The following is a 19,573-nucleotide window of genomic DNA, read 5'->3' on the forward strand; positions in this document are numbered from 1 at the left end:
GCATTCGGATTAAAAAAGGAATGCACAGGTCTACTGCTACACTAATCCTGAATGTTAGGAAGTATGCTGCATGATACTACTTCCTTTTGGCTTGATTTTCCACTCAGAAGGTGGATGCATAAAGAAAATATCACAGTACTACTCAATGTGTGCTGCTTTAGTTTTACTGGGGCTGAAGAACAAAAGGCCTCTTATAACAGCATCTTGCTGCACCTTGCCAGCAAAAAAGTGCCAGGCTTCATTCCCCCCCAACTGTCTAGATGAAATATTAATAAGAATGGCCAGTGCCAGCAACTTTTTCTTTAAAGAGCAGCCTATGCTTCTAAAATAGCTAAACTATGCTTGCAAATTGTATGTTCTTTTAATAAAACAAACAACTATAAAATGGAAATGTGTTTTTATGTAGTCACCTCCGAAAAAATGTCAATGTCATTGCCCGCCAAGGTTTTCTTTCCTGATCCTTTAGCAAAAGGGAAACGCATTTTTAAGTACCAATTATTCAGAATTACTGTGAAAGGTTAGATCACATTTGCATTACCTTTCATCCCAACGCACTAAGAGATAAACCACATTATCATGAAAATAGAGCGTTTATTTTTATTGATCAACAGGGATAGAATGTCTGTTTAGGTTTCTTTTTCCTCATGAAACATTACAACAGATTCACAGTGCCATCTTGTGGAGAAAAAACATTAATGTCCAAGTGCCTGCATTTTAAACTGCCAACACTAATGAATACAGTAAATCCATGCTGTATTCATTGTATTCATACACATATACATATACATATTTAACAATACCTTGAGACCTTTTTATCACATTTAAAAGAAACACTCTCCTTAAAACAAATTTGGGGGGAAAACTATATAGAGTACATCCAAGTAAGAACAGTATTTTGTATACAAATCTCTTTTTTTATGTTATATGACATTATTTATATTTTCCGCACCTATATATGCAAACCTAGATCCAGTATAAATTACCGTAACAGAAGTAGGGATAAGCTATGACATGGCAAGAAGTGTTTGAAGAGTTGCCCAAAGGTCTTTTTATTAAAGTATGTGAATATGAAGGAACCACTGTCAGTTTATTATAGTAGTATAGTTTATTGTATAGTTTATTAAAATATTAAAACTTGCAATAATTATTTGTTAGAATTCTTGACGTGCATGTAAATGTGGAAAGAAATATAAAAAAGGTGTAAAAAAATAAATAAATCATGTTTTTTACACTGGTTACTTACCAACAAAACTTGTTTCATTAGGTCTCTCCATGTTTTGTCCACAGTTGAGAATCGTCTGCCCTCCTCAGGCATCTGAGCCATAATGTCAGGGGAACTAAATATGGGCTCCAAGTATAACCATGTAGCCTGAACTTTTAGCCACTCATCTAGGATTTCTTGCAATAACAACAATTTAGCTTCCCATTCTCTATAAAAGAAAATATAACGTTTATTAAAAATACAGTTGTAGTTAAAAAGATAATATGCAAGTTTTTTTTTTTCTTTATATGCATAGATATTCCACATCCTAATAAATAAATGGTATCTTGATAACATATATAAGAGCAGATTCAGTTGCTGCCACAAATAGCGCCTTCTCTCATTTACTCTTAAATTTGACATTAAAGCGGAGGTTCACCCCTACAATATACTTTTTCCCCCTAGATGGATGCTTGTTTTGTCTAGGGGAATCGGCTAGTTGTTTTAAAATGTGAGCAGTACTTACAGTTTACGAGATGCATCCTCTCCGTCGCTTCCGGGTATGGGCTGCGGGACTGGGCGTTCCTATTTTGATTGACAGTCTTCCGAGAGGCTTCCGACGGTCGCATCCATCGTGTCACGATTTTCCGAAAGAAGCCGAACGTCGGTGCGCAGGCGCAGTATAGAGCCGCACCGACGTTCGGCTTCTTATGGCTACTAGTGACGCGATGGATGCGACTGTCGGAAGCCTCTCGGAAGACTGTCAATCAAGAAGGAACGCCCGCTCCCGAAGACCCATACCCGGAAGCGACGGAGAAGATGCATCTCGAAAACAGGTAAGTACTGCTCATATTTTAAAACAACTAGCCGATTCCCCTAGACAAAACGAGCATCCATCTAAGGGGAAAAGAGAAAAAAATAAATAAATGGGTGAACTCCCGCTTTAAAGTAGGACTATAGGCAAAGCTTTTCCTTTTAAAGTATGTCAGTTTATTTCTTGCCATCTGTGTCCCATTGGGGAGATTTCCCTGCACCTCCTGTCCCATAGCCAAAACAGGAAGTAAGGGTAAATCCCTAAAAATTAAGGGAATCCCTTGGGGAAACTCAGGTCACAAGAACTAGTGTCCCCATTGAAAGATTTCCCCTCTATTACTTTTCTGGGGACAAACCAAAATATGATATTTTCTTTTACTTTCACTTTCCATGATAATGGTAAACAAATAGAGAGAGAGAATCTCCCTAACAAGGTCACAGACAGCAATAAAAACTTACAAGTGATCGAATTCCTCTCCACTCTATCCAAAACTAAACTAAAAAGTTTTGCCTTTAGTTGTACTTTAACTGCTTGCCGACCAGCTGCCGCAGTTATATGGCGGCAGGTCAGCTCTGCTGGGCGAGATCATGTAGGTATACGTCATCTCGCCATTCAGCCAATAGGGGCGCGAGCGCGCCCCCCTGCTCGCCGCTGCCGCCCATGCCCAGGCGGGCGCGATCACCGCCGGGCACCCGCGATCGCTCCTTACAGAGCGAGAACCGGGAGCTGTGTGTGTAAACACACAGCTCCCGGTCCTGTCAGGGGGAGAAATGACTTATCGTCTGTTCATACAATGTATGAACAGCGATCTGTAATTTCCCCATGTCAGTCCCACCCCCCCTTCAGTTAGAACACACCCAGGGAACATAATTAATCCCTTCCTCGCCCCCTAGTGTTAACCCCCAGTGGCATTTTTATAGTAAGTCCCTGGGGTCAAAGAACCATCCGCAAGTCCTAGGCCCTGCTGCCCTCCTGGGTGGTCGTATGCTTCCTAGGATAATGAAAAAACGTCACAAGCCCTATCACTGGCGCGTTTCGTCACCGCACATGTGACTTTATCGAAGGGTAGGCACTTATCATATGGACTTTGTATTGTTTATTTAAAAATATAAGTGTCATCTTTATTACTTCTACTAGGGGCCACTGTCGTGCACTTTGTTTTGTATATTTAAAGCTACAGGTGTCATATTTATTACTCTCACTAGGGGCCACTGTTGTGCACCTATTGTTTATATTGCTAGGTTCAACAAAATACTGACACAATGGGGTGATCCCTGAATTCAGTGATTCTGTTTTTGTTTTTTTGTTTTTATGACATGTTGGTGTTATATCTTTCACTTAGATGTTATAAATAAATACAGCTGGATAAAATAAAAACTGTGTCTGTCTTCATTTCAGGCTGCAAAGCAACAAATTGTGATTATTTTAAAAGGGGGTGATCCTTTTCTATACCCACTGTATACTTGAAGGATGGGCATAGGGTTCACTACTGTAGGTTTTTGCAGCTCTTAGATGAGGTGGCTGCATTCATTTTCTTTTTTAGGCTAAGAACATTTTCTGCAAGAACATAAAATATCTGTTGATCTTGCCAGAAATGCATGTAGTATTCACAAAGATAACTTGGCAAGTGTTTGTAAATGTGATGTTACAATGCGACTAGCCTCCCCTTTATATTCACTCATGATATTGGCAACTGCTGTTAATAACTTATCAACAATGGATATAAGTTATCGCTCTGTGTATTTTTTAACCACTTAAGCCCCGGACCATTTTGTTGCTAAAGGACCTTGCCCCTTTTTGCGATTCGGCACTGTGTCGCTTTAACTGACAATTGCGCGGTCGTGTGACGTGGCTACCAAACAAAATTGATGTCCTTTTTTTCCCACAAATAGAGCTTTCTTTTGGTGGTACTTGATCACCTCTGCGGTTTAATTTTTTTGCGCTATAAACAAAAATAGAGCGACAATTTTTTAAAAAAATCTATATTTTTAACTTTTTGCTATAATAAATACCCCCAAAAAATATATAAAAAAACATATTTTTTCCTCGATTTAGGCCGATACGTATTCTTCTACATATTTTTGGTAAAAAAAAAATCGCAATAAGCATTTATTGATTGGTTTGCGCAAAAGTTATAGCGTCTACAAAATAGGGGATAGTTTTTTGGCATTTTTATTAATAATTTTTTTTTAATAGTAATGGCGGGGATCACCGATTTTTATCATGACTGCGACATTATGGCGGACACATCAGACACTTTCGACACCATTTTTGGACCATTGTCATTTTTACAGCGAACAGTGCTATAAAAATGCACTGATTACTGGTTAACCTGTAGGGGGCGCTGGAGGGGTTAGGTGTGACCTAAAAAGTGATTTGTACTGTTAGGGGACATGGCTTGGCGTGGCACATCACTGATCGTCTGTTCCCTATGACAGGAAACAGACGATCACTGACAGTGCCACTAGGAAGAACAGGGAAAGGTTTGTTTACACTCATCTCTCCCCGTTCTTCAGCTCTGTGACCCGATCATGGGACACCGGCGGCGATCGGGTCCGCAGGTCCTACGGGCGCGGTCACGGAGTTCCCGACATGGCTCGCACATTAAAGGGGACGTACCTGTACGCCAATGTGCGCAGCCGTGCCATTCTGCCAATGTACATCGGCGAGCGGCTGTCGGCAAGTGGTTAAACATGCTAGTTTGTGCAGTCCTGTGCAATTGTATTGTATTGTATGTAGAAGCAAAAAAGTGACTACTGTTGCAAATTATTTATAAAAAAAAACAATATGATCAGTAAATAGTCTAGTCTTTTGAATGTGTAGAATGCAGCGGAACAATATGAGAAATAACACATTTACCTGATTTCCTTTTCAAAGGCTTTTATAAATGGAGATCCTCTCATGGTCTGTGTTTTAACAACATGGTCATCAAGCAGCATCTGAATATCATCCACAGATGACAAGATATATGTTCCTGTTTCTCGATACGGAAGAAGGGTAAATTCCATCTTGTCCCATTCTGAAATCATTTTCTCCATTGCTTTTTCAAGTGAATACTCCTTGCTTGCAGACTCACTAATGCCTTCAAATTTGTCCAGAAATGGCTGAAGTTTCATATCAATGAACTTGTTAACATTTGTGTCTTCTTGTGGTTTAATTGGATACCCAACAATCTCTGACATGGCCTCCCAGTGCCGGTCCCGTAGCCCTGGATTACAAACAATTTGAATAAGTGGTATCATTTCTTTGAATTTTTCTACTTTCTCTTTGATTTTGGAAGTTAGAGACTGGGCATTTGGAGAATCTGCAAATGTTCTTTCTAGCTTGTATAAGGCTCTCCAGTAGTTTCCTACATCTTGTTCTACAAGATCAGGATTTACTGTAGTGTAGGGATCTTCCATCCAATTTTTGTACTTTGTGTTAAATTCGACTATAATCTCATAAAGACGGAGATAGGGACTAAGAGACTCCGAAATTTTTTTCCTCTGGGGGTACTGTGAAGCTGTCCATCCAAATGCTTCTTCCTCTGCATTAAATTGATCAATCTGAAATAGAATTTATCAAACAAATATGTTATCTCTCACAATGTACTGTAAATGGCAAACTGTGCACTACAATTTTGCACTTTTACTTTCTGCTTCCAATGTCTTCCCATATTTATGTTTTGTTATGTTCCGCGCTTAGGTGTAGGCTGGGCTGCTGCCTCCCTTGAGGTGGTCCCAACTGGAACCCCCTTTAAAAAGTGTATTATAGGTTTAGGGTTGGTGGCGCTGCCCGTCACCCGAAGAGTGATCCTCCACAGCAAATTACTCTTTCCGGGTGATTGTGCAAAAAGGGGTAATTCTCACTCCCGTCACCTGAAAAGTGAACCTCTATTTGAGTCACTTTTCCCAGGTAGAGGGTGAAGGTAAAAAAGTGTTTTCCGTGTTTTCTTTATCAAACATTTTTTATGTGTTGATTTGTGCTCCTTTGTTATGTGACATTATATCCTTATACTTGCTTTGTGCTCTTCAAATAGATGTGAAAATAGATATGCAAGTACCAAGTTATATTTTTCTTATCTGGTCAACATATACTTTCTGATTAAATCAGAGATGTCACACTTGATGACCCTTAGCATATGTGAATGATAATTCCTTATATGTGAGAAAATATAAAAATAAGGCCCCTTTCACACTGAGGCATATTTCAGGCATTTTAGCGCAAAAAATAGCGCATAAATAACGCCTGAAATAATCCTGCCCCAGCATTCTCAATGTGAAAGCCCGAGGGCTTTCAGAATGAGGCGATGCGCTGGTGGGAGGAGACAAATCTTCTGCAAGCAGCATCTTTGGAGCGGTGAGAGGAGAGGTGTGTATACCGCTCCTTCCCATTAAAAACAATGAGACACCGCGGTAATACCACCGGAAATACGCCTCTGCAGAGGCGCATTACCGGCGGTATTTACTCTTTTTCGGCCGCTAGCGGGAGTTAATACCGCACCACTAGCAGCCGAATACTGCCACAATTCCGTGGCAATTCCAACGGTATAGCGCTGCTAAAAATAGCGGCGCTATACCGCCACCGCACATCCTGCCCCAGTGTGAAAGGGGCCTAAAAAAAAAAACAAGTAAAAAAAAGTTTGGAAATAAAAATAAAAAATAAATAAAAAAGATAAATATAAAAATGATAATTCAATGAAAATTCATTGAAAAAACAAATTGTATTGCATAGTGTCAGAATTTCCAGTGACTTTTGTGCTTAGCCAGGGTGATCCGTGCCTAGATTTGGCCACAAGTGTACCATAGAACAAGTGACATCCGCGCTCCCCTTCAGTTCCCCGTTTACCAGAACCCTGTACACCTGCAGAGATAAAAAGCATGTAGTGAATGTCTAGGCAGTTCCCGGGATGGTCAGTTCCTCCTTGGCTCAATAGACACTGGGGTATCTGAACACCTCAGCCCCTCCAGGGGCTCTCCACCTCGAGTGAATGAGTTGCGGCAATCAAATTGAAATTAAAGATGTTATGTTCCCCACGCTTTGATCGCTTTGAGGTGTTGTTTGCAACTCATTCACTCGAGGTGGAGAGCCCCTGGAGGGGCTGAGGTGTTCAGATACCCCAGTGTCTATTGAGCCAAGGAGGAGGTGATCATCCCGGGAACTGCCTAGACATTCACTACATGCTTTTTACCCCTGCAGGGCTGCAGGGTTCTGGTGAGTGGGGAACTGAAGGGGAGCATGGATGTCACTTGAGCTCCAGCAGTTGACATTGCACAGGGCAGATAAGCATAACATGTTTATTATTTTAAAGTAATAAATAAGCTTTACAACCACTTTAAACGTGGATCAAACAAAGTCAGAAACAGGAAAATCAGTAGGCTATCACTGACAAACATATTTAATAAATGAGTGCAGAGGACAGATGATGAATTAAAGCAGTTGTAAACCCTGTTTGGTGTTTATTTGCATACAGGTAAGCCGATAATAATGTTTACCTGAAGGAAAAAACAGTGCACCGTTTAGGAGATATTCACCCTGAATGCAGCCAGTGACATCATACCTCGCCGGAACTTTAAAGCTTTCAGCTGGAACCAGGGGCTCCCGCGCGTATGCGCAGGAGTGACGTCATCCTGGCTCTGGCAAAATCACATACCTGGAGCGTGCAAACCCAGAAGACAGGGGGGACATGTCAGCCCTCTTAGCGGTGACATTACAGCGCTGGAGGGCTTCGTTCCAAGTTGAGTATTTCATAATGTGCTAGTATGCAATGCATTCTAGCACATTATGCCATTGCCTTGCAGGGTTTTTTTTTTTTTTTTGCAACGTCTGCGGTTTACAACTGCTTTAAGTACAAGGTATTTGTTCTTTGCCCTTTTCCTTGTTCCATAAGACTGGCAGTTATAAGGATAAATGCAATATCATTCTAAAATACAGAGAGGTGGCACGGTGGTGAAGAAGAGACAAATAATGTGTTGCTAAAAAAATCTTTTAGTAATACTATTTATTTAACTATTCATTAATACAGTGTACAGTATATATACAGTTTTGTTTCTATAGGCATTAATCCCGCTTTTGTTTCAGTTATGTTCCTCAGACTGTTTTAGAAAGCCCCAACATAAGTACCACCGAATGCAATAATGTAACACAAACCTTTTCGACTGCTTGCTCCAGTTTTGAATTTAGAGCTTGTGACTTTTTCAGGTATTTGCTTACTTCATGAATATCCCCATATGCTTCAAATTCTTCCACTTGTTTCCTGAAGTTTTCCAGGTCTTCAACAAACCTCTCACAGCGCAGCTACTCATCAGAAAAAAAGAATATTGCAAAGGTTAATGGTTACATGTCTAAAGGTTAAACAGTTGCCTTTAAAGTATAATAAAACATTTGAATTTACAGTCTATACATTTTTTTTTTTAATGATAATGATAATGTAAAAGAGCAGAACCATAGCAGTGTATGTGAACCCCAAATAAATGTATTTTGGGAACAAGGGTCCAAAAGGATGCTTTCCCTTGTGGATGCATAGAAATGCAACTAAAAGCCACATGATTCGGCACAACATTTAAACATGGGCCGACATTGTATTTCAGTTTAACAACTATTCCATGTCCCTTTATGGTGTTCAAATGTAAACATCCCTTGTAATAGGAATCAGTGTGATAGGTCCTTTTTTATGGAGAGATGTGGGATTAATAAGACCCCACATCTCTCCTCCAGGCTTACAAGCATTAAATCGGTGAAAAAAAATCACAGATCACATGCCGATTGCCGATTGGGGCTTTGTTTACTTCTGGGTACCGGGCGTGACATCATAACATCGCGCCCGGGCCTCCAACGGTCATAGAGATGACTGTTGACCATCTGGTCACCATTCATCTCTATGCTTTCCAGGCAGCGCCGACCGATTCGCTCTTCGGGCCCCCGATGGCACGGGAGAGCCCGGAGAAGCACCGGATGGCGGCAGGAGGGGGGGCGTCCCCTCCCGCTGCCTATAAGAATGATCAAGCGGCAGAACTCCCGCTTTGATCATTCTTATCGTGTACAGAATCGGTGGCTGAAGACGGCGATATCTGAATGATGCCTGTAGCTTCAGGCATCATTCAGATATCACCGCACAAAGTCGAGGACGTCATATGACGTCATCCGGTGGACAAGTGGTTAATGACCTATTAATTAACTGAAATAACATTTTTGCTTTAAAAAACAGTATTGTAATGAGTCTAGAACACTTTTTAAATAAGCAGTATACAGTGGAACCTTGGATTACGAGCATAATCCGTTCCAGGAGAATGCTTGTAATACAAAGCACTCGCATATCAAAGCGAGTTTCCACATAGAAGTCAATGGAAACGAAGATAATTCGTTCCACATTGACTTCTATTGCATGCGATACCGCATGTGGCTAGAGTTGGGGAGGCAGGGAGCCTCAGAAATACTCGGGGACAGCTTGGCTGAACTCAGAAAACCTTGGAAAGGCTCAGAACCGGTATTTCCGAATGGCTCCGAACCGTTGCCCCCACACCTCTGGCCAAATGTGGTACTGCACACCCCATTGGCTTTAATCCTGCTCATTTTGCAAAACAACACTCGCAAACCAAGTCAGGATTTAAAAATAAAAAGTTGCTCTACTTTCAAAACGCTCATTAAACGCATTACTCGTTAACCAAGGTTCCACTGTAAATGCAATACAAAGCTGGTAAAAAAAGCAAATTAGCAGTTGCACACTGAGAGCTATGCTCCAGTCCAGGGGTCTCCAAACTTTCCAAGCAAAGGGCCAGTTTACTGTCCTTCAGGCTTTAGGGGGCTGGACTGTGGCCAGTTGGAGTACAAAATTCCCCCTGGGTCAGTACCCCATCATTGGTTTTAATTGGAGGCATAGCGCCCCATTGTTCATATCAATTAGAAGTGGTGTCAGTAGAGGGAATGGTGCTCCATCATTAATGTAAGTTGGTGGAGTAGTGCCCCATTGATAGTGTCAGTAGGGGGAATGATTCCCCATCATTGGTGTCAGTTGGTGGAGTAGTGCCACATTGATGGTGTCAGTAGGGGGAATGGCGCCCCATCATTGGTGTCAGTTGGTGGAGTAGTGCCCCATTGATGGTGTCAGTAGGGGGAATGGCGCCCCATCATTGGTGTCAGTTGGTGGAGTAGTGCCCCATTGATGGTGTCAGTAGGGGGAATGGCGCCCCATCATTGGTGTCAGTTGGTGAAGTAGTGCACCAAGAGCCAGAAAAAGAGAACCAAAGGGTTACATCCAGCCCCAGTTTGGAGATAACTGCTCTAGTCTATACCTACTGCAACAGAAATGTAGATGATGCAAAATAACAAGCTGAGACGTGTCTGGTCCCCCTCTAAAATATGTAGTTACATAGTTAGTCTGGCTAAAAAAAAGTCCATCCAGTTCAGATAATATCATGCTGACAAAATAGTTCATATAAGATCAAAGCAGCACTGCATCCTGGAAGCTGAGAATATGTTTTCTAACCTTCAGTCCATCTTGATACTCTTTTGACTTTTCCTGCATTATCTTTCTGTGCTCTTCAAAGATTGCACCCATGCGGTCATGCCACTGAAACGTGTTGTTGTTTAGACGAATATCAGCAGGGGACTGAGTGACATAATCTACAAGGAAAGTCAGGCGGTTTTTGGATTCTACCAGTTTTTTTCCCAATTCTAGCATGTCTTCAGCTTCAACTTTCTGGATGTATTCCTGTTTTTAAAAAATGCATTAATAAATAAATTGCAAATGAACCTCTGCATAATGTATTTACAGGTAAAAACTGTCAAATTAATTTATTTTAAAAAGCTGTATATGCTAAACACATATTGTCAGTCATCCTACATTCTGCAAGACTGGAAAAAATGTTGTGTCCCTTATTAAGTCATAATGCTGCCTTTATACCTTGTAATGTACTCTTCTTTCATAACCTATTCTGGAAGCCATGATTGCTTCAATTAAAATGTATAGCCCTTTTTCACAGAACAACAAAGACATTATAAGGCCTCTTGCACACGATACTCCTGTTTCAGCATCTACTTTTTCAGACTTCTATGCATTTTCACACATTTTTGCGCATATGCGTTTGCGCACATTTTTGTGCATGCGCAGAAGCTTGTTCGCGGATTCACAATGTCAATGGACAAATCTGTATGCATTTGCATGCATGAGGCGTAAATCACTGACCAAAAATTTAGATTTTTCTATTTTATTTTACTGAAGAATACACTGTGCTTGTTTACATGCCTGTATGCATAGGCACATCACAATTAATGGGCTGTATTTTAGCTCGATAAAAAAATAAGCTGTACTGAGCACTTTCAAGCTGCAGTGTGCAAAAGGCCTGAGGCCTCGTACACACGGCCGAGAAACTTGACAGGCAAAACACATGGTTTTGCTCGTCGAGTTCCTTGTGAAGCCGCCGAGGATCTCGGCGAGCCAACTTTTCCCATTGCCGTCGGGGAAAAAGAAGACATGCTTTCTTTTTGGCCCGACGAGATCCTCGGTGGTTTCCTCGTTGAAAAGTGTACACACGACCGGTTTCCTCGGCAAAAAAAAACCAGCAAGCTTCTTGCTGGTTTTTGCCGAGAAACTCGGCCGTGTGTACCAGGCATAAATGTCACTTTTTCCTATATATGCTGAATGTGGTTATATATACTACAGGTGCTTACACACACCATATTTGAGTTTTATCTAGGCGTCACAAGAAAACGTTAAACAGGGCCAGTGATGCCATGACATATGGGTGCTGATTTATAAAACCGGGGGAAAGAAAATAATTGAAGAGGCATTTTTAAATATCACTACCATCAGCAGTCGATCAAGAATCATGTTTAACTTTTTTCATAAACTGAAAGGTGAGACCTGATTGGTTATTATTAGCAACAACTCCACTTTTTGTTCCAATTTTATTCTCTTCAGCTTTTGTACACCAGCTTGAAATTGAGAACATGCTTTCCGATAGGACCTTCCCTTCTTGTAGTAGGTATGTGACCAGGGTCTCAGCTATGCTACCTGTCCTGTGCTGCCTTTCCCATTTTCCTGCACAAAATCACAAGATAAGTATAGTACTGAACTGGTGTAGAGCCTGCACCACAGCACACATTCCATCCCTTTATACAGATATGGCTGAATTGGTGTGGGTAGCAGCTACATGAGCAGAGAGCAAATTGCTTCAGGTAATTTGAAAAGGTAGAATATTCCTAGCTTATTTTTTACAAATTTCTACCTCACACTATCTGTTCACATAAAAATATGAACAGAAACAAAAGTGGTAGAGACTATGGGCAGAGCTGGGTGACAATATTTTAATGGTGTACATGTGCAAAAAAAATGTATGTGTTTTTAAAACAAATATTATTATTATGTTTTTAAAATAATAATTTCTGTTTCTGTTTTTATTGAAATTTTTAACAAAGAAATAAAATCTTGAATTCAAAAACAAGTACAGTATAAAAATGAACATTGAGTGAATATCCCAACAGTGAACAGTGTTATGCCTTGTACACACGATCGGAATTTCCGATGAAAAAAGTCAGGCAGAGTTTTTTCATCGGATATTCCGACCGTGTGTGGGCCCCATCGGACTCTTTTCCAATGGAGTTTATCACGTTCGGAAATTCCGATCGTGTGTAAAGGGCATTATAGGTTTCCTCTTTCCCATGAGGTATTCTCAAAGCTCTCTTGGGCCTCGTACACACGACCAAGTTTCTCGGCAAAAAACAGCAAAAAACTTGCTGGGAGATATTTTTTTGCCGAGGAAACCGGTCGTGTGTACATTTTCGTCGAGGAAACTGTCGAGAAACTCGACAAGCCAAAAAGAGAGCATGTTCTCTATTTCCTCGACGGGAATGGAGAAAATTGGCTTGTCGAGTTCCTCAACAGCCTAACAAGGAACTCGACAAGGAAAACAATGTGTTTCGCCCGTCGAGTTCCTCGGTCGTGTGTACGAGGCTTTGGAGTTTTAGATACCCTGTTTCCCCGAAAATAAAACCTACCCCTAAAATAAGACCTAGTGTAATTTTCCAGCAGGACTGCAATATAAGCCCTACCCTGAAAATAAGCCCTAGTTTAAAATGCTTGTAAAATCCTATAACCCACTCTATTACAGTAGTACACAATGTACAATGTGTGTTTCTGTAATATAAATGCAGGGAAGAGAGCTCCGGCAGGTCACAAAAGCGCAGAGCGGTGCTATAATGAAGGTATTTGGCACAATTATATTACAGAAATACACACATTGTACATTATATACTACAGTAATAGAGTGGATTACAAGATTTTACAAGCATTTTAACTAAGTTCACACTGGGGATTCCTAACAGGCAGGTAGAGAGAGGGGAAGAGAAGACAGCACATTACATAGTAAGACCTACCCCAAAAATAAGCCCTACTGTGTCTTTTGTTGCCAAAATTAACATAAGACCCGGGCTTATTTTCGGGGAAACACGGTAGAAGCAAAAGCTAATACTATGTAACAGGTATATACAGTTAAAGATAGAGCCTCTATGTTAATAAAGCAATACCAATTGTCCTTATATGACTATGTATATATACAGATATTAAGGACGCACTTATGGACCCCTTCACATATTAGTAAGAGGAGGCGAGTAGCTTTTTGGTGAGAAAATCACCCCACTTAGCTCCCTGAGATCAAAATACATTCTGTAGAGGTACTCGCTGTTCAGGGATTATAGAGCACAAATCAGACGACTCTCATATATCTATAGCAAGAACCCAGAGAGAAAGACCAACAAAAATAATAAAATTAAGGAAGGAGGATAAGAGGAAAAAAAGGATAGAATGAAAGAAAAGCAAGGAAGTAGAGAGGATAGAGAAAAAGAAAGTGCCCCCGTGCTCCCACCAGTCAGATACATAGCACCGTCAAATATTCAACCCATGGTCACAAACTTTCTTGAACATCTGCATTTTATCTTGTAGTATCACTGTTATACGTTCATTAAGCATAATCCAAGAAAGTTTATGCTTAAATTGTGCAAATGGCAAAGCTGACGTTTTCCAGGATTTTGCAATAAGAATTTTTGCTGATAAAAATATAAAGGTTATGAGACGTCTCTGGGATTTTGATGCCATCTCCACCTTACTGCCCAGCAGTGCCTGTTTCGGAGATTTCACTAAATTCACCTGGGTGAGGGTGTAGATAAAATTGTACACCCTAATCCAGTATCGCCGTACCTTAGGGCACTGCCACCACACATGGTACATAGTTCCTTGCTGTCCGCATCCGTGGAAACACAGTGGGGATGCTCCCGGCACATATGTTGCCAGCCTAGCTGGGACCATATACAATTGCAAAAGCACTTTGTAATTGGCTTCAATAATTAATGTATTTATGAGCGACTTCAAGGCCCCCTGAGCTATATTATGCCATTCATCCAGTTCAATATAAAATAATAATTTAATATGGTAAATCTACATTCATAACATTTTTATTATTGTTAAATTTAAATCTTGATACCTTTAGCTCCATGAGTTCCTGAGTATTTGGAGGAGTGCTTAGAGCTTTTTCAGCAATCTTCTCAAAGTCATTACACAACCTGGAAAAATTAGGTACATACAATTGTTATTGAATTTGGGATTGCAAACACAAGAAAGATCAGATAAAAAAATAAGGTAACGGACAAAGAAGAAGGACATTTGGAGAGGGGGTCGGGGGTGTTCCAGCGGTGCAGTGGCTTAGAGGAACCTATTTGGAAAGTGGGAGGCAGACCTTTACTTTACATGTCTTTATTTATCTACAATATAGTAGTATTTATTCTAAGAGGTCATCTACCAGATTTTACTGTATTTATAACGAGATGTACCGGAATGTACTGAATTAGATGGTTAATTTGCTGGTATATTGCTTAGATAAACAAAGTGCATTGCATAGTAGTAGTTGACACAAAGGGGTTGATTTATTAAAACTGGCCAGTTGCCAACTGACACACGATGATATATGTCGACACAATGGCACGCGCAGGCATATGGACGTCCCTGCCTCCCAGTGGGTGGGGGGCCCTGCGGCAGTCGGAATCGTTTCAGGAGCGATCCGTGATGAGGGGGCAGTCACTGATTCATGGCCACCCCCTCACGATTGCTCCTGGCGAATGAGCTTCTTCCTCTGCCTGTGAATTGTAAACACAGGCAGAGGAAGTGATGTCATCTCTCCTCGTGTCGGTCTTTTGGTCCGGCGCCGAGGAGAGAAGACATCTCACAGTGAGTTGCACCAACACTACACTGACACGGTACACATAGGCACACTTTTCAACCCCCAATCACCCCCCGATCACCCCCTGCAGCCCCAGTCACAGTGTCACCGATTGCAGTGTTCATTTATTTACTGATCACTGCATTTGGTGTCATTTGTTACTGTAAAAAGTGTCAGGGCAGTTAGTGGTAGGCCCCTTTAGGTGTAGGGTACCCCCTAACCCCCCCCCCCCCCAATAAAGGTTTAACCCCTTGATCGCTCCCAGGTAACCCTTTCCCCCTTGTCGCCAATGTCACTAAGCAATCTTTTTTCTGACTGCCGTATTAGTGTCGCGGGTGAAGCTAGTTAGCCAGTTAGTTATTTAGGTTCACCGTCAGGTTTTAATAGTGTCAGGTACCCCCCATATACTACCTAATAAAGATTTTAACCCCCTGATTATCCCCTAGTTAAACCTTTCACCAGTGATCACTGTATAAGTGTGACGGGTGACGCTGGTTAGTTCGTTTTCTTTTTATAGCGTCAGGGCACCCGCCGATCCTGTAGACAACAGTGGCTCCATGACAGATAGCACTGACGATGAAGTTGAGGTCCCTGCCAAGATCAGGTGTACCCGACCCCATTCTTTTTCTTCTGTTGTTGAGGTGCAAGAACCGCAGGGCTCTCGCATGGAGCAGAGAAGTACTAGTGCCGCTCATCCTTCTTGTGAACTGGCAAGCACCAGCGGCCTAGTACACCCTGGTCGTACATCCAGCACTGCAATAATACTTGGTGACTTGGCGAGTCCCATAAGTGCAGTTCAAGCTGGCGAGGTGGTAAGCACAAGTAGTGTCCTGCTGCCACCAAGAAGAAGACAGAGACAGGCCCGTCATGCCCATAGTGTCCTTCCTGCAGAATTCACCAATCCTAATTTGAAGCCCACCACTTCTGCAGCACCCATACTTCCCCCATTCACTGGCCAATCCGGAATTCGCTGTTTTTCACGGAAGATCTCTATAGATCTAGTGTGGATCAAAGTAATTTGTATGCTGGTCAATTCATCGCCGCTAATCCCCAGTCCTCCCCTGCCAGAGAATGAAAACCAATCACGGTTTACGAATTTAAGACCTTTCTGGGCCTATCCCTTGACATGGGCATAGTTAAATTGAGTGAGTTGCGGTCATATTGGTCCATTGACCCAGTTTACCATTTGCCCGTGTTCTCTGCCTCCATGGCCAAGGCACGATACGAGCAGATCTTGTGTTTCATGCACTTCAACAACAATGAACTTTGTCATCCTCGTGGAGACCCTGAATATAATCGGCTCTACAAAATTCGGCCCCCTGTAAACCTCTTCAACGAACGTTTTGCAGCCTGGTATACTCCCCATCAAGTTGTCTGCGTTGATGAGTCCCTGATTACATTTTCTGGCCGCTTGTCTTTCAAACAGTACCTTCCCATGGGGTCAAGATGTATAAGCTCTGTGACAGGGCCACAGGCTATACATGTAGTTTTATGGTTTACGAGGGAAGAGATAGTCACATAGAGCCGGAGAACTGCCCAGATTACATAGAGAGCGCTGGCAAGATAGTGTGGAACTCGGTGTCACCCTTATTCGGAAAGGGTTACCATTTGAATGTGGACAATTATTACATGAGCGTGCCACTTTTTAGTCACTTGTTTGAGCATCAAATTGGTGCATGTGGTACTGTGCGACCTAATCGCTGGGGCTTACCACAGAGGCTTGTAGATTCCTGTCTTAGGCTGGGGGAGAGAGCCTGCTCCAAGTGTAATAATTTGCTCGCTGTAAAGTAGAGGGGTAATAAGAATGTTTTCCTTCTGTCCTCCCTTCACACAGACATAACAGTCCAAATTTGTACAACAACTGGTATTGTGGAGAAACCCCTCTGTGTTTACGAATATAACCAAAATATGGGAGGGGTGTACCTCAACGACCAGTTGTTGGCACTGTACCTAGTTGCCTGTAAGGCCAAACGCTGGTACAAGAAAGTGTCTGTATACTTATTTCAATTGGCTTTGCTGAACGCTCATGTGCTATACAGAGCTTCAGGTTGGACCGGATCCTTCCTTAAATTCCAGGAAGATATCGTCAGAGCCCTTCTGTATCCGGGTGGTGCTTCATCTCACCAACCAAATGCAGTAAGCCGGCTGCATGAGAGGCATTTTCCGTATGTCCTCCCTAGTACCCCTACCCCACGAGCCCCCCAAAGAAGATGTTGTGTCTGTAGAAAGCGCGGATATAGGCATGACACCGCTATTATTGTCCACGCTGTCCTGACAATCCTGGTCTTTGCATTGGTGAATGTTTTGAACGCTACCACACGCTAGTGCAGTTTTAGAGTAGGGTACAGCATTTCACAGACTAGGACACACTTACACAGGGTCTCCGATGTCATCGCATTTTGAGAGACCCAAACCTGGAACCGAACCGTTACAGTTACAAAAAAAGTGTAAAAAAAATAAAAATAAAATAAAATAAAAATAAAATAAAGTAAAAAAAAAACACAAAAAAATAAAATAGTTGTCGTTTTATTGTTTTCACTCTCTCTATTCTCTCTCTATTGGTCTGCTCTTTTTTACTGTATTCTATTCTGTAATGTTTTATTGTTATTATGTTTTATCATGTTTGCTTTTCAGGTATGTAATTTTACTGTTTACTGTGTTTTATTGTTAACCATTTTTTTCAGGTACGCCATTCAGCTGAAGCGCAGATTTATTTATCTTGACAGCAACAGCGTTTGCTCCTAACTTTTGTGGGCGGATGCCCCCATGCTTCGGCGTATATATATATATTTTAGGCACAGGTTGCGTTAAAATTATTTTTATTTTTTTACTATGTTTTTTTTGTATTTGCTTTGCAGGTATGGTATGGTAAGGTCTTACTGTTATACTGTAATGTTACTTTGTTTTAATGTTAACCATCATTTGCTTAGCAGGTACGCCATTCAGTTGCAGTGCAGATTTATCCATCTTGACAGCAACAGCGTTTGATCCCACGATACATAAAGCCGTGACTCCAACGCTGTAGGAGGTGATTTCACCACCACAGTTAGAAAAAAGAGCATGTATGCCGAAGCATGTGGGCAGCAGGGGTGGAGGAGCGATTTGCTCCTAACTTTTGCGGGCACATGCCCGCATGCTTCGGCATATATAAATGGTGCATGTATGCCCATCATTAGAAGTGGGTGGATAAATGGTGGGCATACCCACCGATCAATCTTTTTTTTTTGTTCAGCCCACAGGCTGCATAAAAAAAAAAAGATTACAATTTATGCCCAAGAAGGACCAGCAACATACTGGTATGTTGCTGGACTTTGAGTAGTTATACCAGAATGATGCCTGTGGGTTTAGGTATCATCTTGGTATAATTATTTTCAGCCAGCGGTCAGCTTTCATGTAAAAGCAATCCTAGTGGCTAATTAGCCTCCAGCTTTTACAAGCAGTGGGAGGGAATGTGCCCCCCCCCCCACCATTTTCCATGGTTTTCTCTGGCTCTCCTGTCCCAACAGGGAACCTGAGAATGCAGCTGGTGGTTCCACCAGCTGACCATAGAGCTGATCAGACACCAGAATGGCTCCAATCATCTCTATGGCCTAAGAAACCGGAAGCTACAAGCATTTCATGACTTAGATTTTGCCGGATATAAACAGCGCCATTGGGAAAGCATTTTATCACACCGATCTTGATGTGGTCAGATGCTTTGATGGCAGAGGAGAGATCTAGGGTCGAATAGACACCAATTTTTTCAAAAAAAGAGTACATGTACATGTTACTACCTATTGCTATCATATAAAAAGACCAAATTATTATTGTTTTGCACATTTCTATTTGCTGAGAGGTATGGTGAGTATTTTGAAGATCTCGCTATTCGTCACAGAGTTTTGAAAATTGAAAAAAAATTGAAAAAAGAAAAAAAAAACATTTATTTTCTTTTTCTTCATTTTCAAAAACAAATGAGAGCTGCAAAATACTCACCATGCTTCTCAGCAAATAGCTTGGGGTGTCTACTTTCCAAAATGGGGTCATTTGGGGGGGTTTTGTGCTATCTTGGCATTTTATGGCCCTCGAAACTGTGATAGGTAGTGAGGAGTAAAATCAAAAATTTGCACCCTTAGAAATCCTGAAGGCGGTGCTTGGTTTTCGGGGCCTCGTACATGGCTAGGCTCCGAAAAAGTCCCACACATGTGGTAACTCCTTCTCAGGAAAAGCAGCAAAATTTATTTTGGGGTGCAATCACACAAATAACCATGGCATGTGTGAGCAATATATAATTTAGTGACAACTTTTTATAAAAAAATATTTTATTTTGTCATTATTCAATCACTTGGGACAAAAAATATATAATCAATGGGCTCAACATGCCTCTAAGCAATT

General features: G+C 41.5%; 1 protein-coding gene across 1 annotated transcript in view; it reads right to left on the reverse strand.

The window, feature by feature from the left end:
* Nucleotides 1-19,573, reverse strand: part of DNAH7 (dynein axonemal heavy chain 7) — a 438,794-nt gene that overhangs the window by 329,918 nt on the left and 89,303 nt on the right. Inside the window, exons 14-18 of the mRNA XM_040357086.1 lie at nucleotides 14,471-14,549; nucleotides 10,480-10,704; nucleotides 8,145-8,291; nucleotides 4,875-5,560; nucleotides 1,244-1,430 (exon numbers count right to left, since the gene is read on the reverse strand). Coding sequence (XP_040213020.1) covers nucleotides 1,244-1,430; nucleotides 4,875-5,560; nucleotides 8,145-8,291; nucleotides 10,480-10,704; nucleotides 14,471-14,549 — 1,324 coding nt within the window. The remainder of the gene's footprint in view (nucleotides 1-1,243; nucleotides 1,431-4,874; nucleotides 5,561-8,144; nucleotides 8,292-10,479; nucleotides 10,705-14,470; nucleotides 14,550-19,573) is intronic.

Source organism: Rana temporaria, chromosome 6 (assembly GCF_905171775.1).
Source record: "Rana temporaria chromosome 6, aRanTem1.1, whole genome shotgun sequence".
NCBI classification, from domain to species: domain Eukaryota; kingdom Metazoa; phylum Chordata; class Amphibia; order Anura; family Ranidae; genus Rana; species Rana temporaria.